The sequence below is a fragment of the Pterocles gutturalis genome, unplaced genomic scaffold (assembly GCF_000699245.1).
Source record: "Pterocles gutturalis isolate BGI_N339 unplaced genomic scaffold, ASM69924v1 scaffold5236, whole genome shotgun sequence".
In the NCBI taxonomy this organism is placed as follows: domain Eukaryota; kingdom Metazoa; phylum Chordata; class Aves; order Pterocliformes; family Pteroclidae; genus Pterocles; species Pterocles gutturalis.
The window spans coordinates 386-2,242 of NW_010097585.1; the positions used below are offsets into that span (position 1 = coordinate 386).

General features: G+C 52.6%; 1 protein-coding gene across 1 annotated transcript; it reads right to left on the minus strand.

Moving 5' to 3' along the window:
- Window positions 1–374: 374 nt before the first annotated feature.
- Window positions 375–1,061, minus strand: TMEM199 (transmembrane protein 199; the record flags this gene model as incomplete). Its single annotated transcript, XM_010078078.1, has 3 exons — window positions 375–470; window positions 585–697; window positions 1,025–1,061. Coding segments are annotated over 3 exons (246 nt in total), but the record flags the coding sequence as incomplete, so codon positions are not given.
- Window positions 1,062–1,857: the final 796 nt, after the last annotated feature.

The following is a 1,857-nucleotide window of genomic DNA, read 5'->3' on the forward strand; positions in this document are numbered from 1 at the left end:
ATCCTTTAGACGTCAGGGCAGTGTTCTGCATAGCAGGACGCCTCCCGGCAGGTAGGAAGAAGGTTGTGAACGCACAACGTTATTTATTTACAGAATAAAAGGACAACAACTTCACAGAGAACAGGAACGGCGGGAGCTAACACCCCTCTCTGTGCCGGGGTGGTGAGAGCCTGTGGCTGTTCCTCCGGCTGTTCTGCAGCTGCAGGATTTTTAATCCATCATCCATTTCAGGAACATTAACAACCAGGAAACAAAGGACGAACCCTGAGGAATGCAGCAGTCTTCCCGGCAGCAGCAGCAGGTACAGACAGATGGTGGACGATAAACTGGCCCCAAATTAAGGCAAAAGCCTCCAGCACGAGGGCTGTGTGTGATCACAGTTTCCCAAGGTCTCCTTCAAGGGTCCGCACCATGACATACAGCTCGGCCAAGCCAACCACCGACGCCATGATTACCGCTGACAGGACGCGCTGGGGACACAAAAAGAGAGATAAGTGACCCCGCACGTGCGGTCGAGCTGCCGCTCCTGCCTGGCTGGCACAGAGTGCGCTGCAAACGTGCTCCGCGGCCACGGGCTGACTCACCGCTGCGGTGTCTGCAAAGACGTACTGGCTGCCCAGGTATGTGCAGGCGAAGGTGGCCACCACGGTGACAATGAAGTTGAAGATGGTGATGACAACGGCTTTAACAGAGCGAACTGGAGAGAAGGGGGAAAGACGATTGTGCTTTTAGGTAAGGCGTGGAGAGCAGGGCTGGGGACAAGCCGTGATCCTGCCTGCGGCTGCCTCGGCTGGGTTATGGGAATACTCGAGGGTTCACACGCTTTATGCCTCCAGAAATATTTATAAGAGTGACCAACGGGCTGCCCCTTCACCCAAGGAGCACTTTTGTGCATTAAAACCTTCTGGTGAGATACTTGGAGAGGGAACAGCTGTGTGACGTTAACAGCTGGTGCTGTGACGGCTCCCGGACTGACCTTTCTGTAGGTACACGCTGCCAGGCGCCAGGACAGGCAGCCACTCACCTTGCCTCCCAAATTCAGCCAACGTCCCGTTTGTCTCCTAAAAGGGATTAAAACAACTTGTATTTGGTTGTATCTTAATGTTTACGCATAATAAAAGCAACACCAACACCCTGTCCCTCAGGCTCAGAAGTTCAGGGAGCTGCCGGGGGCCCTGGCAGCAGTAGGGTGGCTGCGGGGAAGCAGCAGTTCCACAGCACCCGGGTTTCCCTGGGTTTTTGCTTGTGGTGTGATTCAGGGACATTGAGAAGGGATCAGTTCTAATCAAAGCACTTCTCAGAGCGTGAGCGTTCTCTTTCGTGTGGGTTCTCTGCTGCAGGTTTGTCTTTAATAGAGAAACCAAAGGGTCTCTGTGTTCACACAGCTGCAAGAACTAACTGTGGTAAAGCTCTGCATGCTCTTTGTCAAATCGGACACGGTGACACAATTTCAAACACCAGATACTAGGAGGGAGACGGAGAAGAATGTGATGAGCACAAGGAGATGGGAACGTTCCTCTGCTCTGTTGTTTGAAAGGAACATTGCTGTCACCACTGCCCAGCGCTGCTGACACCGCTCCGCTTCGTGGATGAAGCGGGAAAGTTTGACAGAGAGCAAAGCAGATCTTCCCACAGGAGTGAACACAACAGGAGAATACACGCAGGGACATGAATGCACGGAGACACAGTGAGGAGGAGGGATAGCAGGACAGGATCATGAGGAATGTCAACAGGATCAGATGCTGGCTCGTCCGAACGGTTGCTGTGCCAAAGATCTCACCTCTTCCTCTGAAAGAACGAGCACCCAAACATTACCCTGCTTTTTCAGCTTTTACCTTGACATGAATGATCTCATTA